This window comes from Pipra filicauda, unplaced genomic scaffold (assembly GCF_003945595.2).
Source record: "Pipra filicauda isolate LSUMZ 115617 unplaced genomic scaffold, ASM394559v2 scaffold271_size1040873_pilon, whole genome shotgun sequence".
NCBI lineage: Eukaryota > Metazoa > Chordata > Aves > Passeriformes > Pipridae > Pipra > Pipra filicauda.
In genome coordinates, this window is record NW_024104389.1 from 833,205 (window position 1) to 859,196 (window position 25,992).

At 37.3% G+C, this 25,992-nt stretch overlaps 1 protein-coding gene across 4 annotated transcripts in view; it reads right to left on the reverse strand.

Moving 5' to 3' along the window:
• The window catches only part of PTPRM (protein tyrosine phosphatase receptor type M), a 354,996-nt gene that overhangs the window by 220,821 nt on the left and 108,183 nt on the right, over positions 1 to 25,992 (reverse strand). For all 4 annotated transcript variants that reach the window (XM_027737101.2, XM_027737100.2, XM_027737093.2 and 1 more), the window contains exon 7: positions 662 to 970. In XM_027737101.2, the coding sequence (XP_027592902.2) occupies positions 662 to 970 (309 nt within the window). The remainder of the gene's footprint in view (positions 1 to 661; positions 971 to 25,992) is intronic.

Here is a 25,992-nt window from a genome sequence, read left to right on the forward strand (position 1 = left end):
TGTGTAATCAAAGTAATATCACAGAGGACTTAGGAGGATGGTATAACCTTTTCATGCAATATTTTTAAGAGTACTAAAAAGACACAGTAGCCAATTCTGCTGTCCCTGCTTCAAAAAAGACATTTGCAAATTACATTTTGCTCGAAATAAAATAAAATTTTTAAAAAAGAGATATGAAAACCCCTTGTGAGTTGAAAATTATTAAAAGGAAGGGAATATCTGTATACTTCAATGTCTGTATATGGAATTGTTTAAATAAGCAACTAACACTGTCCAGTGGTTAGGAAGCCAAAGAAAGAGAAACTGAAACCACAAATCAAGAACAAATATTTAATGCTGAGCACATCACTCTGTAGAAAAGCTTACATGAGGATACTGTGGACAATCACCTGAATTTTCTTCAAACTGATGCTGGAAGTTTAAAGTGGTAGAATACAGTTCAAGCACAAGTTACGAGTTTAATGACGAAATTATTAAACTCTGTGTGATGTTACAGGTTATGTAAAAGATCACTGTAATAATGGAGCTTTACTCTCTTAAAATTGGTGAAGTTGGTGGAAAATCTCCTACAATTTTCAGTAAAAACAGAACATGCACTTATAGAGAAAACTGTATTGAGTATCAGGTCATGCACAATGTATATGTAAATAGAAAAACTCACCATCCTCATCAGTTTGCACTACAAGTTCTTGGCTTTCTTTTCGTCCTTCGGGATTCATTAATACTAATTTGATGCTAACATTTGTGTATGGTGACAGATTAGTAATTGTGTGCTGGGGATGTGAACTTTCTGTATCCCAGCTTACTTCTTCTCTCACTTGCTCTTGACCTCCAGCCTGGTAACGGTAATGGACTGTGAGGTTGTACCGATGGCAACGTGTGACATTATATCCAAATGGTTCCCAGCAAATAGTGATTTGTCTGGATTTGATCTCCACAACTTCTAGTTTTCGTGGTCCACGCATTGGATCTGCAAAATTACCGACATAATTCTAGTATGATAATTTATTCATATTATAATAGTAAGTAACATAAGAAATAAGGAGTCATATAGTTCTATAAATATGACATACAAGAAGAAATAGTAATCCATTGCTTTATAGAATCACAGTGTAATAGAGGTATAGGTTTCTGAAAAACACAAAAAAAAGTGAAAAGAGAGAAGTGCCTTTGATGAAAAACAAAGAGCAAACAAAACACTAAAAAGTTCTTAAACTCAAATTGCATGATACAGTTGAAATGACACTTACTTTTTTACCTATCTGTTGCTTGCAAAAATTAAGTCCAATTTCTTTTTACAAATTAATTTGCGTTAACACTTTTAGAGCAAAAACCTGCGAAAACAAGTATCTAAAAAGAAAATGTAATTTCAGAGAAAACTAGCAAATACACAGTGATTTTCTTGAAGGACTGTTTATACAAAGGCTAGATGGTTCTTTAGCTATTTCATATTCATGTGTTTTTAAGTTAGACTGAATGCAATTACTTGATCTCTATTTGCCAAGGACATTAAGTTAATAATACAATTCCTTTAAAATAGTTCATAGGGATGTTTTCCTACAAAAGCATTAGTTGTTAATAGTGCAAATACCTCAGTTTGTCATAGTGGTTTAGCAAAGAATCTAAAGAAATAAGACAGGAGACACATCAGCTCCTATTCTACTGCATCTGTGCTTTCCTAGCGATATTCCGGTTGATAACGAGCCATCAATCACATCTACCAAAATCCACATAACAAGCACCAAAGATTGTGGTTGATGAAGTTAAGTTCTCTTCAATCCTACTGATCCCAGCAACTGAGATAAAAAATTGAATTAAAATTTCCACCACATTACAAGCAGAACCACTGAGCTGACACCCCCCCCCATGTTTTCAAAACACTGCCGTTAATAGAGCTATTATACATATTTAGCAATAATCTGGGTTTTTTTCATATTTGAGTCCTCCACAAGATTAAAGACAATGTCAGGTTTTATCCACTGCTTCACTAGTTAAACACTTAGAAGACTTTTAATGAGTTAGAAGCCTCTTATATATAAACAAATTAATATGCATCTTCCCTCTTTTATGTTTATTAATCAACATGTCTTCACTAGGAATGTTCTAAACAATTTACACAGGATTTCATCTTTTTATTTTTTAATATAGTCTCTGCATGCTTGAAATATTTGTTCAAAGATGTTATTCATCTTAACTCCTTGAAGAAAAGGTGTTAAGAAATTGCTTGTTCTAACATCTACAAAGCAGGGTATTTTTTCCCCCCTTTCAAATCATCCAGCTTTTTTTTTTTTTAATTAATTTTCACTATCAAACAATGTTGATCACCAGTACAGAATATTTGGCAATTGGTGAAAAAATGGCAAAACAAAACAAATTCTAATCCTGGCCTCCTTTCTAGTGACTCAACTGAGAGGTAAAAATGTCTCCAATAAGGATAAATCACTGTAGAGCCATTTACCTGCTTCCATGCTCAGGTATCCCAGCTGAGAATCACAATGTTTGGGGGGTTTGCAATATTTTCTATTGCTACACCAAATAAAATTAATAAGAAGCAAATCTCAAGGACTGGAAAGTCTTAAGAGTTTCATATAACCCTAAACATTTACTTCTATGTAGTTCAGAATGAAATTCCATAAATTTCATGAAAAATGAGTTTTCCTTTTTTTCTTTTTGTTTCTTTTCAGCTTCTAAGAATTTTTCATTTAAGTGAGATGATGAATAGCAAAGGACATTTGACAGGTATTGTGTAACTGCAGTGCTATCTGAATGGGCTAAGAAGGACTAGAAAACCAACAAAATTGAGGTGACCCTGACATAGAACATTAAGCAATTGAACAAAGCTCCTAGCTGCAACAATATGGAACAGCCTGCTTAGTTCCATAGTAGGCACATCAGAAAATTCACAAGGGACCTGAGAAATCATTTTATTAGAGACATAAAACTAATTCATAGCATTTTAAAACTGAAACTGAGTGGCTGTACAAAATAACTGGATCAAAACCTATGCAAGATTTGTGCCCAGGAGAAAGATACTCCAATGTCATGTTACCTTAATAAGAAGTACAAGGTAGCTCTCTAGTTAAATCTTGAAGTCATTGCTATGAGAATGACATACATTTTCACTTCAAACAAAACAGACAAAGGAAAAAAGAGATTAGATTGTAAAAGATGGAGACAATACAGCTTCAGTTGATATTCACAGGATAAAGCTCATCAGACAAGGCAGATGCCCTGGTTGCTTTTGTTCCTGACTTGATTCTGTAATCTATAGCATCTGATAGGTACACGGCTCATATCTATTTTTCTTACCATTCATTCAGAGATAATGCAACTAATAGGGCCCTGATGACCCCTGTTGCAAATGAATGTTTTAAGGTCACTACTTTTAATCATAAAAAAAAGCTAGGGTAACAAAAGAATTTGGGGATTTAAAAAACATGGGGCTCAAAACAGCCATGAAAAATAGCAATTATTGCAACAAAAGACAGAAAAAGAAGTTTCCATTTGATCAAGTTAGCACTGAACTTCTCTGAAGGTATCAGTGTATACCCCAGAGAAAATATTTCATAGAATAGAATCATAGAAAAATCAAGGTTGAAAGAGACCTTTAAGATCACCAAGCCCCAGCACTGCCACTGTAACCTCTAAACCACTAAACTGTATCACCCAGTGCCAGATCCAGACGCCTCTTAAGCACTTCCAAGGATGGTGACTCCATCACTTCCCTGGGCAACCTATTCCAATGCCTGAACACCCTAACAGTGAAAAATTTTTCCTAATGCCTATCTATCTATCTTTAATGTAATACAGTTCTGAGAGCACAGTACCTCCTTTCCAGTACACTGGAAGGTATATGCTTTTCATAAGGAAGGACACAGGATACTTGGGGAAAGAAAACTGCATAAAAAGAATGACAGCTAATGACTATGATTTAAAAGGGAAAGCTGAATCAATTACTACAGCGTGATAACTTCATTTAGTTGATTTTTATTTTCTACAGGATCTTTTTATCACTTTCCCACAGTGAGTTCCCAACTTTAGGTGAAAAAGTGGGCATTTTGTAGAGATGTTGCTATTGTGCTTGTGAGACTTGCACTACCTATTCATGCATTAGTGGAGGGTTGTCATCCTAGCAATGGTCTGCTCTTGGTAACTTGAATCGGGTAAAGTAAGTGATAGCTACATAAAGAAGTGTCATTTCACAGTGCTAATCACAACTGAAATCAAACTTTTTAGAGAAGATGATGAATAAGGAGATTAACATACCATACAACATACACACTTCAAACCACAAAAGCTATTTGCTGAATCTTTGCTCTCTCCTTAGTGAACACCTACCTGCAGAGAGGTCATACAGCCAGATCTCTCCACCCACTGCAGTTTTCTAAATGAACCGAGCCTCTGCTGCTCCTCAGTATTCTAGCTATTTTCTTATGCCTCAGTGGTGAGGCGAATGGGGAAAATAAGGTCTACCAATTCGTAAGAGAAGAGGTTTTCTTCCCAAAGGAGCACACTGCCTGTCACGCCTGAAGCTTAGCCAGGTAGTTCTTACCAATTCCCCTGCTGGTGCCTGCAGCATTTTTCATACTGCTCTCCTTCTGCCAGCTTCAGCAGGGTATCAAGCAGTGAATTCTGACAGTTGCAGCTCTGACCTGAGGGACCAGCAAGACTGGTTCTAGCCCCTGGCACTTCAGCATCCCATTTAATCCGTGATCTTGGCTCCTTCTCTGCTCCACAGTTTTCCTGAGAATATGGAGCAGAGACTGACAGACAGGATCAATTTCCATTGCAGTTGCAATTCACAGCTCATTTCTCTGGAACTTCACACTTTACTTCTTACCACAAGTGCAATGCTTTTTCAGAAACTCAATTTCAGAATCACAGAGACATTTAGGTGTATTTTTAGCATCCTGTCATTGATCATCAAAACCTGGCTTTAGAATTAACACTCAGACTGAAGTTTTGTCTTTTTGTCAAAGACTGCACAGACCTATTGAAATAAGAGATGAAGAAAGTAATGGCATGGTGATTTTCTGCCACTCCATGATACTTCAGGAGCTGCAGACATCTGGTATGTGTTAGATACTATTTGAAAGACAGCCAAATAATAGGAATTAAGAATTTACTTCTTGTCTAGGCAAACTATTAGTGTGGTTTAGCTATGTAACAACTCTTGGGACTTGAATTCCAGATTGAACTCTACTGTCCTTCCACAGGATGTAAGAGATAAACAGAACAAGAAAATATACAAATTTAAGATGAAACTGAATGATTTGAGATTTACATTATCATCCACTATAGCTCTTTTAAACACAATATTTAATTAATCTTAATTAAATGTAAAGACATTTTTGCAGATTGCCTAAGCAGTCTTTTTCAAATCACTTAACATCTTTTCACATCAATTCACTCTGAGTAAAGTGGGAGCCATAGCATTCTAGCATCAGTATCCAACTATCTCATATAATTTCATGAACACCTGCAAGGAACTTGTATTCTACAGTGATGGAGACCATCTATAGAAAATAGGTCTTGTGAGTCAGGTGCTATCAAAGCAAGAATATATGGTTTGCTTCTAGAAAACAAATCTACAGATTTGTATACATCTGTAGTCAACAGCAAACAGGAAAATAGGCAAAACAATTTACTTGTTTGTCTTGTCTTTATTTGAATTGATTTGATTTGATACCCAATCTACACGACTGCTAACAATTTGAGATTTTTTGCAAACTTGGTCAGACACTTTTGTAAAAGACCACATTCAACTGTGGTGGAGTGATTTTTATACTGTAATTATTCTTCATCTGAGTTCTTCAACAACAGATTGAAGTTCAAAAAGAGCTCTTTCTTTAAATACCACATGATCTACCAGATCTGATAACAGGTCAGGGTTTTTTGAATTTCAGTTTACCAAAAGCTGCAGAATGCAGTGAGGAAAGAAACAAGGGGTAAGATTTTTGTTGGCGCAATTTCACAGCTTTTTAACACATTTTTATTTCAGTCAGATTTGTTAATATAAAGAACTGCTTTGTAGTTAGGATTAGAGGAAGAAAAGGAAAACTTTACACTTTACCCACATGATTTTTCATACTGTCCATTATTTGGGTTATAAAAGAAAGGAATCCAACAAAGAGAAGGCAAACAAAGAAACAAAGGGACAAATGGCTCATGAGCAAAATCAAAATCCTAATAAGAGGTTGGTGGCGTGATTGTACTGCCGAGTCCAATTATTTTAAAGTGAAAACAAAGACTAAGCTGCCAGTGTGCACGAAACTGTTAAAGATCCAGAAACAACCCCTGGAGTTCCAAGAGGGACACATTAAAGGTTGGTCATCTTACTCATCTAAGAAGACAGCACGTTGAGGCAGCAAGTAAAAATGTTAAAAAACAGCAAAGAACAATTGTAAATTTGTGGAACCCTAATTTCATATAAAATATCTCTACTTCCTGCCATGGAGTAGACATGGAAATTGACAGCAATAGTTATTAAGAATATTCAGGTAAAAGACCAAAAAAGATACACAATAACTCCTGGAAAAGATTCCAAATTATGGTGTTCAAAATTCTTAGCACCCTTTCATATTACTAACTAATAGCATTTCTAAAAGAATATGTCCCTAATTCTGCAAAACTAGATGCCTCCCACAGAAAAGCAGCACTTCTATCTGTCTTCTAAATGTACTCCCTGACACTTGAAAAAATAGTGGGATGCAAGCCCTGCAGAGCTTCAGCACTAATGAGAGAAATAACTATGAGACAGCAAAACTGAAATGGTAGTCACCTGCAATACCACAGAGGAAGGAATAATTTGTTTTATATATATATATACATATACATATATATATATATATATATATATATATATACACAGAGAGAGAGAGAGCGCTGAAAACTGGATTATGCTTGTTTTTCTTTGAGCAAATTCTGGGGGAAAATGGTTTCCTTTTAATTGTATTTTTTTAATTATATTCTTTTAATTAAAATAATTTTTTTTCCACAGTCAAAATGCCAGTGAAAGAAGATGAACAGAAGGGTGTATATGCCCTGAAGTTGGCATGCTAGCTTTAAGCAGCAGCCAGTGGGGAGCCCTTCTGCACTCTTCCAAGTTATTGCAGACTTAAGAGCATTGAGAAGCAGAAATTGGCCTCCTACACACATTTTCCCCAGCACCTTTAGTACCATATTCAGCATCCACAGCGTCACAATGGAGAGAAGGTGTTAACAGGACAAGACTGAAGTGAAAAAAACCCCACATCTCAGGGCAAGCCCATCACAGAGAGTTTTCTGTCTCTTGACTAAACTACTCCCCAGCATCTGACAACTGGAAGATTCACACTTAGAACATGTGGTCATACTCAGGCTCCATTTACTGGCCAAGATGCCAGCAGTCTATGGGCAAAAGAGAAAAGATCTCCCAAACCACCCTGCTCTTAAGGTTATAGCTAACATCATTCTTCTGCAGCATGGAACCAGATGCAAGACTGCTTGTTTTATCATATACTTCGGAAATACTGTGTAGTTAAACCTTATATCTATATCGGGTATGAAAACAGCATATCTCCTAGTTTATAGGCAGAGAAACTGAAGCTCAAAAGAAACTAATTATCTGCTGAAGGTTACAAAGCATTAGCAAAAGCCGTGGAACACAATTCTCGGTCTGATTTCTAAAACATCAGAACACAGCACTAAGAGAGTCCTTTTCGTACTTTGTAGAAAGAAATGGCTAGTTCCAAAATGTAGGAGCTCAGAAAACAATAAAATACACACTCACAGCAGTAAAATGAACAGGATGAGTTCTTAAAACAAGCCACCTCGAACTCTCAGTCACTTCACAAATTAAAATGTGAGATGTAGCAGAGGTCTCCTTTTTCCAGGAAGGATTATAAGTACTAATATCAGCTTATCATTAGGAGATTTTTTTTCTGTGATATTTCGAGATGAAACACAAGCTAAAATATAGGAATTCTTGGGAGAGAACCATAATATTTAGCTAATTATAGAAGATTGACTGAAAGCAAATTCTAATAAGCACCCAAGGTATGAGCTCACTACTTAAAAAAATAAGTGTAGCTGTTGCTTGAAAGCAGATCAGGCATTGGATTTAAGAATTTAGTAATGCATTATTACAAGCACTGGATACAGAAACATGAATGAGTGATATAATCCTGAACAAGATAGTTTCCTTAACTTTTTATCTCCTCCAATTCATGTCTTCATATATTCCATGAGGCCTATGTCTTCAGGCTGACACTCACCGTTGCAAAATCTATAGGTCTAATCATCAATAACAGCCTTTTAATCACCAATTACATCCTTTTAAAGTTAGTAGCATTTTTAAGTGTTGGTTTCTAGACACTATTTTCTTTCATTAGAGGGCTGATATGAACTTTTCATTTTATAGTAAAATTTAAATCTGAACCAATACAAATTAAATCTAATATTTCTTTATGTTGTCATTTTATAGGAATGGCATGTCATTTAAATTCTAATACATTTAAATAAGGAACGAAAGAAAAACATCATTCGATATATTTTTGTCAAATTACCTACATTATATGATTACTCCTCCACAATCAAAATCAGATTTTAAGTATGAATGATACAAACAAGATTACATTCCAAATCTGCAACAGAGATTTTAGTTGCTTGTTTAAAATGACATACCTAGCTATTCAGTAATCACTTTATAATAACCCCTTTCATTTCTAAATCTTCTTAGCCATCAGCCAATAGTGAGGAAAATGCTGGCAGTGGGTTTTACAACTACACATTAGTTTTATATTTCATGACAAGCTAATTCTACAGAGTTTGGAAGACAGACAAGCATGTGTTCTTAAGGATTTCTTTCTTTTGCATGAAGGAAGCACATATCTAACTGAGAAATGAAAAATAAAGAGTGCAGACATATACTTTTCGTTTCACACATGTGCCAGTGACAACTTATCCCAACTTCACCCCAGAAACTTCCATGAATATGTAAACCAACAAGAATTAAAAGGTGGTGACAAATAACTCTCAGAAGAATTACTATGTTAAGACAGCAAATAAAGTGCCTATTTGTGGCAGATGTTACCTTTGGTAGCTCTACCTTTGGTAGGTACTTGGACTAGAACGATCTTTGAGGAAAATTAAGATCTAATGACCTATGTTGCATATACTGTCCCTCTTGACTGATTCTGTCACAGGCATTTAACCCTTTTACTGAGTGTAAAAGCTTTACAGTGTCATTATTGTCTGTGACGATCCCTCCTCCATCATATGTTAACAAAGCACATGTCATTATCTCCTGATCTGACACAGAGATGATGCATTTAGGCAGACATGTACCTCCACACCTGTGGCACCCTTCAGAACCTGGCATAGACTTTCAGACCATTTATACAGCATGCAGACCAGACACTGCTCGTATTTGAGTAGACGCAGGGAACATAAAGGAAGGTCTGAGGAGTTGCTTTTGTGGTCACGTGACACACCTCCTCCACACAGTTATCACACCATAGACTTGTGGCAACTGAACATGAAACCATCTGGTAATACAGGGTCAAGACATAAACTTTCAGAGGTACTGAGGAATGGTGCAGGTTGTTGGCTCATAATTAAGCATATCACGAGAACAACAGACAGATTTTGACCATACACCATGAACAGGGGAAATGGCATTAATGTAACATACACTTTTCTACTCACTGGTCAAAAAATGGGAACCCAGGAGAACAGTATAAACATTTAAAAGTTCTAGTGTGAAGGAAAAATCCATTCTAGCCCATTTTCCTGGACACAGCTGGAATACATCTATGGTGTTGCAGTATGGAAAACCATTCTCTTTATACACTAATACAGTACATGTATTTTTTACAGTAAGTGTCTCAATCACCTCCTGATTGTGACTAATATTAATGGCAAAATTGTTGCTCTGTTGTGTGAAACATCAGCATGCTCAAACTCATAACATTTTATGGCACAGCTGCTTGAGTTACCCCTGAAGTCAACTGGAGAAAAGATAAACCATTGTGTAAATTAGTGAAGGTTTCAGCTGTTCAATACCTGCCCTGAAAAACAAGCCCAGAGACTGTTTATTATGTTGCACGAAAGAATAAATGGGCAGTGCTGTTTCATAGATCAGTCAGAATAAGATGTAGCAGCGTGTTCTGGTTATCACTGTGGGCTATTGCCACTGACAAATCACATTAATTCAGAGTTGTTATGTACAGCAGTGGTAGCTAAATTGGGGATTGAAAACAGGCCTTTACTGAACCAAGATGACAGGACAACATGGTCATATAAATCTACGTAAAAGAGAAAATGCCACCAATCAATGTTATTCATCGAAAAAGAGTATTTACCACTCTTTCTAATCTGACATGTGCAATCAACCTTAACCAAATGATGCAGAGTGAGACCAGTTTTGACAAATAACTCTCAAATGCATAAACCTGATAAATGAATCAGATTCTCTGAACCAACTGGTAAAAGAAACACTGAACTTACATACATGTCAAAGGAAACAGAATATTGTCTTCCTACTCACTATTATGTGCTAACCACTGTTAACACGTAAGTACAATATTAAATGAGAGGTAAGTACTATAAAATTGAGACAATCATCTGTTTAATTTGTGACAAGACTCACTTCCTGAAAGAATCTCCTATGTAATTGCCACTCAGTCTCAACACAGTCTTTAACTTTCCTCATGTTAGGTCATCCACAGACTTTCCCAGGAGCTCCACACAAACCTGAGGAGTTACTAACTACTGAGTAAATGAAGGTGTTTTTTTGGTCACAATGTAAACTACCATCTTTGTCTTTGATACTGTCAGCAACTAATAAATTTGGCTTCAATATCAGTTGCAACATTCAACTATGCAAGGAATCTTTATATATTAAAGTACTTGAAAAGCACTTATATTAAGAGTACACACTGTTGACTTACTGATTGAATATATTCAGCCTTTTTTTTCCTGTTATATCACAGTATCTAGAAAAATTCTTCAAGAACTCCCTCAGATTCCTCCCTCTCTGGTAGATTTTTTTTGATTTCCCTGTGACAGATCAAGTTATTTGCCACCACTCTTCTCTGCTATGCCATTCCCTGCAAAAACCAAACATAAGAAACTAGGCTTGCTGATGAAGGGAATTTATACTGTTAACACTGTACCACAAAACACACAGGAAACAAGACCATCCTTGTTTCTGACACAATTTAACAAGGAGAAAAATTGCCGGTGGGGGAGAAAGGAGAAGGGCTGGAAAAAATGGGTGTACTGGATGGTAAACTGTTTCAAAGTTAATTCTTTTTTTCTAGTAAGATTGAAAAGAGTCATAAGATTCCCACAAAAATGTATATACCTGGGAATTTGATATCTGCCTCAATACAGATATATATGATCTACTGACAAGAAGAGTAGGGACAAATGAATACAAGCATGGAATAAGGAAGAAAATAAGAAAATAAACAAGCTTTTGAGTAACAGATTAGTTAAGCCTGTGTTGTTTATTTCCTTTAAGCCATGCTTTATTTCCACACATGATCTTGAGCTTCTGTTGTTTATTTCCTTTCTCTAGTCATAAAGATTAATCATTTATCAGGACTACATTTCCCCCTGTTGCCTCCAGCATCCCCTGCTTTAATCACTACAGGTCACTTTGCATTTGGTTATGTCCTTTTGCTTCCTTCTCCTTTTCTAAACTTGGTCCTGTCAAACGGATTAAAGAATGTGTGCATTTATGCCAGAACCATAACTGACATGGAAGAACACAAAGCAGACATCAAATATTCAGGAAAGCGGGGGTTATGGGAGGTTGCTGAAGTACCTGCGCTCCTGAGCAAAGGAGAGGGGCCAGGATCAGATTATAGTTCCGCTGGTCAAAGACAGGCAGTTGCTTTACTCTTGAGACATAAATCAGCTCTGCAGGTCACTCACGAGCCTCAGATCCCAGTTTTACCACACAACTCAAGGAAAACACAGAAGAGGTGACTAGTAGAACTCCACCAGATATAAGCTGGTGTAACAAATTACAGAATTGCATATGACAGCACATAGATAAATCTGAAAACTCTCTAATTCTATCACCAATGACTTGGGATTCAAAGTCCATTAGTCATTGGTTTTTTCCAGTTGAACTGAACTAATGGGAATGCTGAAAAAGGTCTTACACAGAGCAATAAGAAAAGCAAGTATTATACCATCTCTGTTTATATGTTACTCTAATTTGAATTTACAAACTGCTGACATATGCTTCAAATCATGCAGTTTTCTTCCAAACACAGAAATTTCTCTTTGCAGGCTTTCCTCTGTCTTTATCACAATCATGAAACTGAAAAATTCAGTATAGTAAGTTAATAAGAGTTTGTGGAGTGCTCAAGTGGAGTGCTTTAATGTTTACAGATGCCTTTCCTAACAAAATTGGGAAGAGAGTAAAAAGGAAGAAAAAAAATCGCCAAAATCCAAATGCACAAAAAGCAACAAGAGTCTCTAAGTGCTCAAAATGAGCAGTTCCCAGAGTTTTATATCAATGAATAGCCACAGAGGTGTCCTTATTTAAAAATACTACTAAAGTTTTAAAGAAGTTGAATCTTAGAAAACAGGAAATATTCAGAAAGACATAAACCATACATTTTACATGATACATTTTAAGTATCAAAATTTGCATTTACATGAGAGAAAATGTAAGCTATTATGGCAAATCACAACTGAACCAAATGAGAAGGTGACAATAGAAGAGCTGATGCTTTTGCATTTGCAGAATAGTGTAGGGGTCGTCTATTTTAATCCTGAATTATGACGATGCTTATTTTTTTCTCAGCAGTTTCTAGATTTAGTATACAGACGCACACAGGATGTAGAAATATTCATATAATGTATAACCTACTTCAACTAAAAGTTTCTTGACAACTGAACAATTGCTTTGTGTTTATGCAAGCCTGTCGGCAGCACAACTGCATTTTAAACTATGTTATATTTGTTGAAACAAGTAAATTCATTGACTTGTAAATAAGATTGTGATATTAAGGACTCCATTTCCAACAGTTAATCTGCAAAAACGGAACATAGCCATTAATAAGATATTATAAACATTAATTGATATTATTGTACTAGATCACAGAATCACAGAATGTTCTGAGTTGGAAGAGACCCACAACCTATCAGCTAAAGTCTGTGTGGATCAGTATTACTCACACAGGTGTTAGGGCTTAGTGGAAAGATCCCTGTACCGGAGAATTTGAAACCTCAGCTCAATTTCTGGATTAGGTGCTTGTCACTGTAAGATCATAAAAATCCTGCTCACTACCTCCAATTTGCATAACTAAATCCTCAGTTTGTAAAGCACTTTGATATTTATAGAATCACAGAATAGAATCAAAGAATCGCTAAGGTCAGAAAAGACCTTTATGATCATGTAGTCCAACAATTAACCCAGCACTGCCAAGCCCACCATTAAACCATGTCCCTAAGTGTCACACCTACATGTCTTCTAAATACCTCCAGGAATGGTAACTCCATCGCTTCCCTAGACAGCTTTTTCCAGTAGTTGACAATCTTTTCCATGAAGAATTTTTTCCTATTACTCAATCTAAACCTCTCTTGGAGACACTTGAGGCCATTTTTTCTCACCCAATCACTTGTTACTTGGGAGAAGAGACTTGACACCTGCCTCCCTACAAGATCCTTTCAGGTAGGTGTAGAGATAGATAATGTCTTCACTAAGCCTCCTTTTCTGCAGGCTGAACAACCCCAGTTCCCTCAGCTGCTCCCCATGAGACTTGTGGTCTAGACCCTTTGTCATCTTCACTGGTATTGAATTGGAAGCAGATCTTATCACTTTTTCAGTATGCTCTGAAAGCTGAAAGAAAAGCAATATGAGAGCTCTCAGCAATTCATAACACTGCATCAAAGCTACACAAATGTGGTACTCTGTTTTACTGATACATGACATCAGAAACGATGACAAACTGATGTCAGGGAAGGTAAATGCTTAATTCAAGACAAACAGGTGCGCTAGGACGGTGTCCTGGGTGCAGCTGCCCAGGCACTGGCAGAGGGGTTGCAGGGTGGTCTCTGTGAGGAGAGGCTGAGGCTGTCCTGTGCCACACACAGACAGCTCCAGCTGGCTCCAACCAACACATTGCAGGACATGGCTGAGAGGATGGGCAATCTTGTATTTTCAATTTGTCTTTGTTTCTCACTACTCAAGTCTATTTCAATTCACAGAAATTCATATTCATTTTCCCCAAGTTTAGTCTGTTTTGTCTCTGACGGTAATTGGTAAGTGATCTCCCTCTCTTTACCTTGACCAATGACCTTTTCCATCTTATTTTGTCCCCAATCCTGTTGAGGAGAGGGAGAGAGAAAGCAACTGAATAAGTGACTGGCAGTCAGAGCCAGCCACAAACTGATTTGATATTTTGAACCTTTTTAGTTGCATTCAGGTACTAGTTCCCTGAATGAAGAGCACGGTATCAAAGCCTCCGTATATAGTAGCCTAAAATAGACAAGAAATTTTTTATACTGATTTTTTTTTAATTTTTGATGAATTCACACTGTATTAAGTATTGGAGGAGAAAGTAATCCTTTTAAATTCTATCAGCACTAGCAGCATGTAACCATGGCAATTAAAACAATATTATTTTTTAAAATTACAAAAGACTACTCAAGACATATAAAAAGGAAATATCCAAGAAGGAATATCTTTCTTCTGATAACTACAATCTGTTAAGTCTGGAAAATTATTAAAGACAGACATTTTTTACTCCTGCTAAACAATTAGTTAGATATGCCACAGAATAATGATTTTAATTAAGAATTAAATTAAAGAGGGAGTTTGCATGGACAGAACTTTCAAGAAGCCTTAAAGTACATTACTGTTAGATGTCTGAGAGAGTATTTTGATTAGAATTTTCTTTCTCTGTATTTATACGAAGATTTCACTACCTTAACGTATATTTGCAAGTATTCTAATACAGGAGCGGTTCTCAACTGGAAAAAAAAAATTCACCACCAAAACCATAAAAAAATCTGTCCTTTTAAGAGTTAAAACAGAAGGTGCTCCCATGACAGCTCAGAAGCATATAAGTCCACTTCAGTCCTTTTACTGAACTGAACGTCTAGCACTACCATTAAGAATACGAGTGAATAGAGGTTGAGGGACTGGTCCCTCACAATGTAGTCCTTGCTTATGACAGATGAAAAAACTCAGCAGGAAACAGCAAGGGACCACTTTAATACTGATTTATATAACAGTGTTTAGTATGACACAAAAGCATTTTTGATTTAACTCACTGATCTGAAACTTCTTCTAACACTGGCTACTGCCAATAACAAAAAAAGATACATTCTTGGAAGCATTACAGTTGTTCAATAAGGCAAAACAGCTATCCCTGGAGAAAATCTGGTTTTGATTATGAACTAAAATAAGAAAAATGCTTCTGCAAGCTCAAATGTAGTTGTTTCCTCCCTGAATTCATGAGTGAATTCAGCCACTGCATAGCCATACACGTGGTTGTCATAGAAAATGTTCTGTAGCCCATTACACTGAAGAAAGATTTGCAAGTTCAGAAGACAGGTATCCTTTTCCCTTTCCAACATGCTGCAGAACAGCAATTCCCCACAAGGGTCATATGGTGCACAGGATCCCTGTAGAGGCTTTCCACCTACAGCAACGGGACCTTAAAAGTTCCCAGACATTACCTGAAGCCCATTAGTGAAAGCAAGTTAGCAACGGCAAGTTTTGCCTTAATTGAACAGGAATGTGAGTGACAAACTACCGATAGGTGAAAGATGTAAGATAAATGGGTCTCACACGTTCCCAAGTTTCCCATCAAATACAAAATTGTCACCAGAAGTCAAAATACAACATGGTTATTAACACTAGGAGACTGTGGCATTTAAGGTTAACCTCCTGTCATATTCAGGGGACTTCTCATCCTTCCCACTTGTATTTAAACATGTAAATGCCCTAGGAGAGATGTCCACCACAGCACTATCACGCATCCCTCAATGCATGGGCTCAATACTGTGAAATGTCCTGCGCTCTGGATGCATCCCAAGAACTTGCTGCCTTTCCTGAGTGACAGGTGTAGTAAAAGCTGCTGGCTCACATAAACAGGAAACCACATTTTTGGTTTTCTTCATTTCTCTCTGCTGCTCCTGGCAAAATGCAGAAAGAAGTGGAGAGGGGAACAAAGGCTTCAGCTATTTTCAGTTTCCTACAGGAATCATAGGGGACCCACCACAGACATGCAATTGGATAATGAGGGAGCTCAAGGATGCTGGAAACCTTTGGTTATTTCTGTGTGGCCATGCAGAGATTCTTAGTGAAAGCTCCAAGTTAACCAGACTGCCCAGTAAGTCCCAAAAGCCTAATCAGAAAGCCTTTACTTGGTACTATAGTTGATTGTTCAGCTTAGCAGATTCAGGGCATATGAAAAAACAGCTGAATAAAGACAAAAGGTGATTATTTAAATTATGCTTTGGCTCAGAATGTCATCTGTCACTAGAGGGAAGCACTACATGTCAATGCCATAGGTGAAAGACCAAACCATGTAGTGTTTTGGCATGCTGTGCAATGCTACCTCATGTATTTATAAGAGGGCTTTAAAAGCACAAACAAAAAGCTTAAAAAGCTGAACCTATTATTATGGTGATTTTGCTTTCTAGCAGAGAGAAGTCTAAATCATCTATTTTTACAAGTTCATGCCAAATCACCTATTCAAAATTTCTTTAGATAAATTCGCAGTAACGAGATTAAAAACACATAGAAGAAGTTAGTTACAAATGGCAGAACAAACCCTAGGAGGCTTCTGGCAGCTTCACAGGCATTAATCATGGTCCATACAAAAGTATTCCCCAGGAATTCACATTAAATAAGGCAATAATTCCATCTGAAGTTCCAATGACATGAACAAATGACTCAAGATTCAATCCTGTTGTTTATGATGTTGCTAGAACCTCTTGATAAAGGTAAAGCTTAAAGTTTACAACTACAGACACATAATTTTTTACAGTATGTTCAGCAGACCACAGGATTACCTACACAACTGTATGTTGTTGTCATTGTTTGAAATTGGTCCCCCTGAGAGGCTGGGGGTGCTCAGGGTGATTGGATGCCAGGGCAGTGTTCCCTGGAGAGCCAATCACTGTCCATGTTGTTCGCTTCTGCTCAAAATCATATATCACAGCACCAGAAGCGGTTGGCAGTTCTGGTCTTGGTTGTTTTGCTGTTGCTGTCTGCTGCGTGTAGGTGGACAAGACCAGGGGGTCGCAGGGCTCCCCTCTCCTCCCGCGGAGGGGGGCCAATTTCAAACTGTGGCAGTTGTTGAAACAATTTTGCTCTCAGTACAACTGAAAAGCTATTTAAAATTACAGCAGATAAACCCATTTGCTCCAACAGAATTTGCAATCCATTTCAAATTTGAAAGTAGAAATAGTTTTCCTGGTCATAACTTAGAACTATCTCTTAAGTCAAGAGGGAAACATAGGGACAACAAAACAAATATAGCAATACTGTGGAGACAAAAGAAATATGTGCATGAAGGCTTTCCTATATCTACATGAAAATACTTTATTCTTGCCTAAGACACTGTCTGGAATGTCCTGAAAGAAAATTCCTAATAGCTGGTTTGAACTTTCTCCATTTTTTTTAACAAAGATTGAAGAAGAGCACCTGAAACATTCTGAGAGTAATTTACCAAAATCACTAATATATAGTTCCCCATATAACACCCAGTAATAATTATAAAGATCACTTTACATACAAATGCCACCATAAAAACATGATCAACAGTCACAAAAATGCCAGACAGTATCACAGACATCACTGAAAGTCCCAAGTTGCTTTAGTAATTAAAAAAATTAAAGAATATTATTGTTTCTCAATAAAGCTGCAGAAGTGCACAAACAACGCTGGTATGCATTTCAGTTCTCTTGTGGTTATCTTCTGTATGGCTTTAGTATTACATCTAGAGGTAGGTATAGCTGTTTGTCGTACCAGGAGAGAAATTTAGCAGTTATCTGCAAATATCTCACTTCTGTGTAAATATATTTTTATGTGCATTTAAGTCTGGCAGTCCATATGGTAACACTAACTGTTTCAATTTAAAATATATCTACATATCCAAAATTTAAGTAAGGCAATGTCAATACATGAATTTTTATCTTGGACCGTCTTATTAAGTCGTATTAAAAAAAATCCATACTTAAAAATCTAGTATCATTTGCTTTCCTGAGAATAGACAAAATAGCTTGTAAATAGCTGGTTTTTTAGTTGAAATAGAAATGGATCATTATAGAGGTTATGGAAAGAAAGTAAAGAAAAATCACAAACAGCATGAAGATGCAAGCTGGAGAAGAGCAAAGAGAGAGTACGATCAGAACTTGGGTTAGCACAGCAAAACACTCTTTTTATTAAAAGCACAATTTCACAAAATACAGGATTTGTGTTCTTGACTGCCATTAAGTTTACAGTTGTGATCTCATATAAGATGTTTACTGATAAGCATGTGCACTGACAAAAACTGAGCTCTTCAAGTGACAGCTGGTATACTGCCACAGAACTGTCCTAAGTCATTGCAGATCACAGGTTGGCGGTCCAGGCACAACTGCTCAGAAACACTGCCATGGCAGGAAGAGACATTCCCCAGCGCTGGGGAGGAAAGGGCAGATAACACTGCTTTGAGCACTCACAGGAGAGCATCCTTACTGGTGAGCAGAATCTAAACAGCAGCAATGACAAAGCCAAAGTTTAAGGAATGGAAGATACTGGCAAGATTCCAGCAGAGAAAGAAGTTTTCTACACAGAAGGACCATGAAAAATGAGAAGAAAAAGGAAGGAAAAAAGAACTTTAATTACCACCCTTACCTAGCAATTATTCCAATCAGAGAAGTATATGGATAGTCCAATCCATACACTTGTTATGCTGTGAATAGCCATTGCATTTCACTTTTGAGTTTGCTATTCTTTTATTTTCAGCAATGTTGGGGAAATAGAAAACTTAACTTTTAAAAGGCAATATCTGAGGTTGAAGAAGAGCAGAAGTCATTTGTATAAATCAAACATTCATGGCTTAAGGCATATGGCAAAGTGAAATTGGTAATTTTTATGGTTTTCTTTCCTTTTGCAACTGACTCTACTTTCTAAAATGCATCTGTTTCACTTGCATCCAAAATAAAAACAACTTCATCAGATGGCAAATGGCTCACCTTGTGACCACAGGCTAACGTCTCAATCTTGTATTATAGTAAAACATTGCCTACAGTAAAACACACTCTGTCATTTTGGGTCAGGTAGCCTGATACCTAATGTACACATCTTGGGGGCAGAATTGGCCATGTGAGTGCAAAGGAAATAAATCCATCCCTTTGACAAAAGACAAATTACAATGTTACAAAGCTAAGCCAAGCACATTGCCTAGGGTATCTGCAAAGTGCTTGCAGACTGTTCATCTACTAGTTGTACAGTAAGAAGACAGAGGACTAGAGGTCCTTGTGCTACAGTGGTACATCAGACCTGAGGCCCTTGAATCTTAAAAAAACCCAAACAATATTTTGAAACAGTTTTCAAATCATTACTCTTTTATTCTTAAAAGAATATTTTCACTTAATGGTTCTTCTTTACTCCATATGATGGTTCTTTAATCTTTCATACCAATTTCTAGTGTGATTAAACAGTCGGCATCCACTTTCATTAAATATTTGAGCTAATTACTTAGCTCTCACAAGGTGAAAAGTTCCTATGTAGGTTTTGGATGTTTTGTAAAGTCCTAAAAGTACACAAAGAAGTGTTTATGCCTTAAAACTTAGGCATACACTGTGATGCAGAACAGCTAGTGTGCATTATATCTGAGAAATGCTTTAGTTCAAAATAAGGCATGAGCATTTAATATGTGGCAACCAAAGGCTTGACTGCACAGTTTTGTTTTTATCCACTAATTTCAATGTTTTCAGGAGTAATACAACTTGTCTGTGCTATTATGTGTCATTGGTCTATTTTATTAACAAAGTCATGAAGGCATTGCCTATCAAATGAAAGCATTTACTACAGTGCTTATCTCTAGGAGTAGAGAGAAGCCTCTCTGAAGAAATAATGTTGGCAGTTGATTTAGTCTGTAAATTCAATCTGGAGACATCTCTGCCTGGGAAAACATTATCTCCAGTGCTCACAAGCCTTGCTGACTTTGCTTCTTTGGCAACATAGCTCTGCAAGTTTGTGATTCTTAGCAAATGGATTCACAGTAGATTTGATGCTAATGATAACTCCTGGCTTGTATATGCTCCGGTGTCATATTTTGGTAAGTTTGTCAGGAAACCAACCATAACTCAAGGGTTTGGAATGAGTGCACCACTGGCCTCAAAAATCCATATGACGACTAGACTGTTGTGATTGTCAAGCAATGAGGCTGCTCTACCAGACAAATGACAAATTTAGTCTTGCAATCTGTCATGACATTTTCACAGAGCACTTCAATTTCTGTGAACAAGACAGTTTTCCTTGATAATTTTCCTTCAAGGTAGAAGGCTGGCAAAGAGGAGTACATTTGGTCAGCTACTAATATCCACTCTGAGATGAATTATCAGATACACGTTTATCCACTGGGCAAAAGATTCAATCTATGTGAATCATATGGCTTCCGCATGTGATGAAAGACAAGACGTTAACTTTTCAGATCACCCTACTGGAAAACGAAACAGCAATGAACAAAGAATGTTGAAGCCTGAGATTTTATGATGGATGTCAAGGTTTCCAGGGAGTGTAAGATCCTAACTGGGATATTGAAAGGACATTATCACCGCTTGAAGCTAATGCCATAAAGTCACAATAACTGAATGCAGCATTCATTCCCTATGCACTATCTTTGCTTTGCAGGCAGATATCAGGAAAACACAATTTCGGGAATACACTGATTTCTCTTTCTAGAAGGTATGGAAGTAAGAGCATATTCCCTCTTCTCAGTCCATTGCAGAGTTTCCCCCAGCAGTCCGACGACTAGGTAATGATATCTACAAATATAAGGTGAGAATTGCCTAAAAGCCTCACGGCTTTGTTTTCAGCTGTCTAAGGTACTACTACAATGTAAGGTGAATCGGAGGCCTAATGGGAGGTCTGTACAAAGACATGACATCCTTAGCAAAAGCTTCTCATTTATTTGCAGTTTTGATAAGGAAAATGGCCAGTAGTTTCAGATTCATTTAAAAGACAGGAATACTATAAGTCCTGGTCCCATGCCAGTTCTTTTTCTCAGGTGACATGTGGAGTCTCATGGAGAGAGCAGCTCTGCACATATTTCACATCTTGCTTTGCTTTTGCAAGAATTGTGCTAAAATATCCAGACTTTGTAGCTTTGTTACTGTAAGAGTATAATTAAAGGTCAAGTGTGTCTGCTGCAAAGCTCTGCAAGTGTACAGACATGTTGTTTGTAAGTTGTGAGCATCTGACTGACATCATACTATTCATAGAGAAACAACACGGTGTTGGTATTTCCCACAACTTGTAGATGAGAGTTGTAGCAGCTGCTGATGCATCTGGCAGTACTGGGAGCTGGTAGTGATGGAGTGGCTCCTGTTGTCACAAAAGGAGGGAGGAAGTGAGACTTCTCAAATGATGGAAAGATAGTTCCAAAGATGAGCAACTCCCAGTGTAACATGAGCAGCTGACCTGGAATGACCACTTTTATTAGGTGCCACACCTGAAATCTTCCCATTACTAGAGCTGCAAACACTTACAGAGTCTGGAGACCCCCTTCCAAAATGATGCCATTATTTCTATATTAGTATAAGTATAAACGACATTTTTCCTCAGCCAGTGTGCTTTCAGCATGTTATCTGAACCATTTCCAAAGCTTAGAAATATAACTAATAGCAAAGACGTTTTATTCGGCCTCTTCCTTTCTGTTAAACTGCCTCCTGGTAGATAGATAAAATTGAAGTAGTATAGGAAAAAAGACTGTAGAATCAGAGCTTTCTGATACACTGGAGGAAAGCTTCCTACTTCTTATTTTAATACAAAGATATAGTTGGTATCTTTGATTGCAAATTACATGTTTAGAACTCTTTTTTCCTGTTAGTGTCTGTAGATCTGATGAACAAATGTGTTTAAACTTTCCTCTCTGTGCTCCACTTCTCTGTCTCTCACCGTTTTTTTAATCTTACAGTATTTGTTTGTGTGACCACATAGTATAGCTCTGGCTCTTTCAAGTAGTAGCTGTTAGGAACATTGAAACAAAATGCACTGCTTTCCTTATGCCATAATTAAACAAAATCAGATCTCAGAACATAACAAAGAAGAGACTGGTTGAAGTAGAGACCATAGTTTTTGTATTTTTAATTGCAGCTTGAACAAAAAGACAGGGAGAAGGGATGTGAGATAAACCCAAAAGTAGATGAACGTATTATTGAAGGACTCAAGCTCACAAGTGAGAGCCACTGTTTCTAACTTTTTCATTAGTTTCTCATATACTGTACTTGACAGAATTATTGCTCTGCTTGCTGATGTAATCCACTGTCCTCCAGATATTGTGACAGTAATCTCCCTGTCAAACTTGACACCTGTTTTTCATGTCCAACTGTTGATTCTCCTTCTTACAGCCAATGTATTTCATAACATTAAATTATCATTATCAGTAAAATATTGATTAGGCTGCAATTCCTACCTGTAAATTTATAGCCTTAATTTTCAGTAGGTTTCATGAGTTACCCTCAAGCAGATGTAATGGAGTCATTAACATGTTTGAAGCAAAATGTGAGCTACTCTCCCATGTATTTATTAAAGTTTAACGAAAACAATGAATAAATAATTACTTCTATGTAATTGGAGAGAAAGAAAACAATGAACAAGCACCTGTTTAGGGACATACAACAGAAACTCAGAATTATAACCTACAGACCTTATAGATAAGTAATAACACAGGCAAAAGTCTACAAGGAAAGAGCATAATTCTTGTAGCTGCAGAGCATGAAAGAGGTTAAAGCTCTCCAACATCAACCCTATCTAAGTCTCTCTACATTCAACCTATTACTAAGGCCAGTTCTCTCTGTCCCTGTGGTACTATCAAAACACAACTTGTCTGCAGACCCTGGTTCCTGAAAGCCTCCTTGGCTGAGTTATCCTGCATAAATGAAGCTCTCTCTGGACTCCACATTTCTCATATTCCACCTGAAATAACAGAACCACCTTCTGCCATTTGTTCCTATATCCTGATATATGCTGTTTTCAGTTTGGCATGCACTGTTTCATTATATTTAACTTCCTCATCATGGAAAGATATTAATTTTCCCTACATATTTCCACAGTTGAGATCCTCCTGATTCCCTTCTCTTTCACTAAGCTTGCACTAATTATTTTCGTCATATCAGTTCCTCACCCTTGGCCCTTAACTGTTCTTTGTGTGAATCCGTGTTTTCTCCTCTGAGTCTTTTTTGCGACTTTTTCATGTTCTACCCCTTAACTCTCTTTTCTTGTTATTCTTCAGGGCCATGATGATGCTAGTTAGCTACTGTAGAAACACTTCACAATGCTCTCTTGTAAAAGGTTCTGCAACAAGCATTGTGCTCCATCATTTTGCCAGGTGCCTTATTTTGTATGTTCAAATTGAAATCTTGGACCTATAACCTTATGATCATAGAAGAAGAGGGTGAGAAGTAGCTTTTTTAAAATGCAGAGTAATTTGTAAAAGCAGCCTAGGAATGTAGCTCTTCTGAGCCTTAGAAACATATGAGGACACTTTCCAACATACAGTGCACCTCTGAGATGAACAAGACCTCTGGGAGATCAAGGGTACTCTTTTTTCTTACTACCATTAAAAAATATCTTTTTTGCTCCTTCAGTTACCAAATCATCACCATCTGTACATTGGAAGAACAAATGAGGCACTTTCATAGGGAACAAAAAGTAAATGTGATTATTTAAACAGTGTATTTCTAGAAATTACACTGTTCTGATTTAATTGATTCAAAATGCATTTAAGGGACTAAATTAAGGATCAGAAATTTGACATTTTTCACACAAACGTGTTTTTGCAAGTTATAGCTAAACAAAGAAATGCATGTGAAGGTACATATTAGTTGCGTGAACCTTATGAAATTATTTCATGAAAACATATATTCCAGAAGATTATGAAGTCTCAATACCTCAAGGCCAAGAACATTTCTGACAATGCATGATGTATTACTCGCTTAGTGGATGAGGGAAGGACTGTGGATGTCATCTGCCTAAGCTTTTCTAAAGTTTCTGACACTGTTTCCCACAGCGTTTCCCTGGAGAAACTGGCTGCTCATGGCTTGGATGGGTACACTGCTGGATAAAACACTGGCTGGATGACCAGGCCCAGAGAGTGGTGGTGAATGGAGTTACATCCAGCTGGAGGGCACAAAGGCTCTACAGAGGGATCTCAACAGGCTGGATAGATGGGCCGAGGCCAATTGTATGAGGTTCAACAAGCCAAAGTGCCAGGCCCAGTACTTGAGTCACAATGATCCCATGCAATGCTACAGGCTGAGGGAAGAGTGGTGGGAAAGTGTCCCAGCAGAAAAGGACCTGGGGATGCTGGTCAACAGTGGCTGAACATGAGCCAGTGTGTGCCCAGATAGCCAAGAAGGTCAATGGCACCTTGGCTTGTATAGGAAACAGTGTGGCCAGCAGGACAAGGACAGGATCATACCCCTGTATTCGGCACTGGTGAGGCTGCACCTCAAATCCTGTGTTCAGTTTTGGGCCCCTCAATACAAGACACTGTGGTGCTGGAACATGTCCAGAGAAGGGCAACAGAGCTGGTGAAGGGTCTAGGACACAGGCTTTGTGAGGAACAGCTGAGGAAACAGGGGCTGTTTAGCCTGAAGAAAAGAAGGTTGTAGCATGGTGGAGGTCAGTCACTTCTCCCAAGTAACTGGAAGAGAGGAAATGGCCTCAAGTTGCTCCAAGTGACGTTTAGATCGGATATTAGGAAAAAATTTTTCATGGAAAGGGCTTTCAAACACTGAAAAAGGCTGCCCAGAAAAGTGATGGAGTTACCATCCCTGGAGGTATTTAGAAGACGTAGATGTGACACCTAGGGACTTGGTTTAATGGTGGGCTTGGCAGTGTTGGGTTAATGGTTGGACTCAATGATCCTAAAGGTCTTTTCCAACTCATGGTTCTATGTAATCCCAGAAGCCTCTTTCTCTGTCTTCTCCCTGTAACATATAATTTTATATTTCTTCTTCATTATTCCTTAAGTAAAGAAGTTATTTTATTTTCTCAAAAGAAGTGCTTTTACATTGAAAATATCAATCTAAAGTAAATGTATGTGATTTATTCAAAAATCTTGTGTTGTCTTCAGCTATACTGACAATGATACAGCTAGGAATGAAAATCCTATATATACACTACACCGTTGACAGTGTAAATAGAGCAACTCATCCTTCATTAGTTAACCACATATTATGACTGACAAATGTGAGAGAGACAAAATGACTGTAAGAAGAAATGCTTCATCTTGGCTATTCATTTATGTCTAGCTCTGCAATATCCTGGAGCACCTTTATATGGACATACTCAAAATTTCCCTGGAAATCAAGAGATAACAGATGAGATTTACAAGCTCAAACAGCAAACAGCATCAAATTCAGGTACTACAGAGGTTTCTAGGGAAACAAATACATATACATTTTTCAAATTATATGCAAGGCATTTACATTGCTAATGTTGATATGCATTTCAGGGAGAGAAAAATGCACAGTGTTTGTTGTGACTGACAGAGCTGTGCCTAAAACCAGAGAGGCAGGTCATTACTCCTTCAATTTACAGTGCATAATACAAACTTTGCAAACTGTAAAAACATTATGTTCGTTTATTCTGCTGTTGTGTTAACACAGTTTATGGTTGGTCAGAGTGACATTTTACTTCTGAATAATGCAGAGAATCAGTAGTCCAACACAGGAGGGAGGCAGAGGAAAGGATGCTTTGGGGGACTTGCAGAAAAAGTTTACTTGGACTCTGCATATTAAACAAGTCCCAAGAGACTA